The 1,834-nt window shown below is 61.6% G+C and overlaps 1 protein-coding gene across 1 annotated transcript in view; it reads right to left on the bottom strand.

Annotated features, from left to right (window-relative positions):
- CHST8 (carbohydrate (N-acetylgalactosamine 4-0) sulfotransferase 8) overlaps window positions 1–1,061 on the bottom strand; it is a 74,195-nt gene extending 73,134 nt beyond the window's left edge. Inside the window, 1 exon segment of the mRNA XM_010848944.1 lies at window positions 932–1,061. Coding sequence (XP_010847246.1) covers window positions 932–1,061 — 130 coding nt within the window.
- Between the last annotated feature and the right edge of the window lie 773 nt (window positions 1,062–1,834).

The following is a 1,834-nucleotide window of genomic DNA, read 5'->3' as shown; positions in this document are numbered from 1 at the left end:
CCTGTGCCCTCCCCACTCAGGGCCAGGGACCCCCTAACACTGTGTCCCGCACTCCTGGGCTGTGCACTGTAGGCAGGGATGGTGTGGGGAATCCCTCTGCCTAACCCTCCAGCCTCAGCGCCCCTTTCCTTCTGTCTGTGTCCAGCAGCCCAGGGGTGTCCAGCCATCAAGGACCCTCCCCTAACAAGGCCTCTGGGACCTCTGTTGTAAACGCAGGTGCTTGGCCTGGCAACCGTGCTATCCCTTCATGTGATGCCAATGATTCCTGGCCTTGGCCCCACACTGGCGGCCCTCCAGTTCGGCCGTGCTGTCTGGGACTTGGCCATGTCTCAGTCAGAGGGGCCTTGCCTGAGCGTCCCTCTCTACCTTCTGTCCACCCTGAGGCTCCAGGACCATCCTTCCTGCTCTCCCCTCACTGCCATCCCCACCTCTGCAAGTCCAGTGGGCTGGGAGGCCGTAGGTGGGGAGGCCAGCAGGAGGCTCTTCAGCTTTACAAAGCCGGGAGGCACCGAGGCACCCCACTTTCTTGCCCAGGCTGAAGAGGCTGAATTTGAGAGGTCCCCAGCGCTGGGCAGAGAATCAGAGTCCCATTGGGGAGGCCTGGGCTCAGGGAGAAGTCACTTGTCCTCTGATATCCCAGATCATGTGGGAGAGGACCCGAGAGGTGGTGGGACCCTGAAATCTTAGTTTCACCAGAGACAACGACCAGAATGAGAGAGGGGCAGCCTGGCCATTCTTCCCAAGAGGAGTGCACGGGCCAGACGTCAGAGGTCAGAGGCCAGAACCACATGGTTGGTGGCCTGACCACAGTGCCCCCACACTGTGGCTGGTGACTGGAACCTCTGCCTTGGCCCCATGGCAGCACAGAGGCCTGTACTTCGGGCGGGAGAGCCGGATCAAGCAGGCAGCAGGGCCGAGTGCAAGGGCTCACCTGGTGCCTGGTGGGGGGTGAGCTCCGTGGGGTCCTGCAGGCTGATGAAGAGAAGGAGTCCTGCAGCTCCGAACAGCAGGATGGACGAGAACATGCAAGCCAGTCGCATCGTTCCTGCTCGCGGGGACATCCGGGGCTCGCTCCGGGGTCACCTCTCGGGTGCGGGAGGCACGTTCTTCCCTCATTGTCCACACTGGGCGTCCATCAGGCCAGGTCTACGGAGCAGTGGGGGAGAAAGACGGCCCATCACTGAGGCCCAGGGCCCCGGTCACTGCTCGTGACCAAGCAGAGTCCCTGGACCCCTCCACCCTTACTCACATGCGTCCCTTTGACCTTCTCAAGTCCAAGGAGGCAAAGGCTGGTCACCACCTGGGGCTGAGACACCAGTTTCCTGCCAGGGTCTCCTGTATCTGGACCTTTAGAAAAGCCACGGAGAGAGATACTCCCCAGCTCCTGCCCAGGGGGGGGCCCTGGTGTGGACCCCTACCACCCACAGCCAGGGGACAGCAGCCACCCTCCGCACTGTTCAGGCAGGAATCCGGGTCCCTGTGGCTCACAATTGGCCCAGTGGACAGAGAAGTTCTTGGGTCTGTCTCTGCCTTGGCTCCCATCTACAGGATGCTGGGGACAAGGGTCTCCATAGAACCAGAAGCTTTGAGAAGGGGCCTCTCAGGCCCAGAGATATCAGAGACTGACTGACTCGCCACTGTATCAGCCAGAGCTGTCCCTGCCCCCCACAGACGGAAGGATGAGCTGGGTGGAATCATAGCCCTGCTGGATAGTCGCACCGACAGGGGCTGAAGTTCCAGCCAGATCATGGTCATCCCAGCTCTCGAAGCGGTCTGGAGCTGACACGGGGTGGCCAGACCCAGGTCTGACAGATCCCAGGCTCAGAGGCTGTGT

Source organism: Bison bison, unplaced genomic scaffold (assembly GCF_000754665.1).
Source record: "Bison bison bison isolate TAMUID 2011002044 unplaced genomic scaffold, Bison_UMD1.0 scf7180017864280, whole genome shotgun sequence".
In the NCBI taxonomy this organism is placed as follows: Eukaryota; Metazoa; Chordata; class Mammalia; order Artiodactyla; family Bovidae; genus Bison; species Bison bison.
This window is presented reverse-complemented; position numbering and strand designations above follow the sequence as displayed.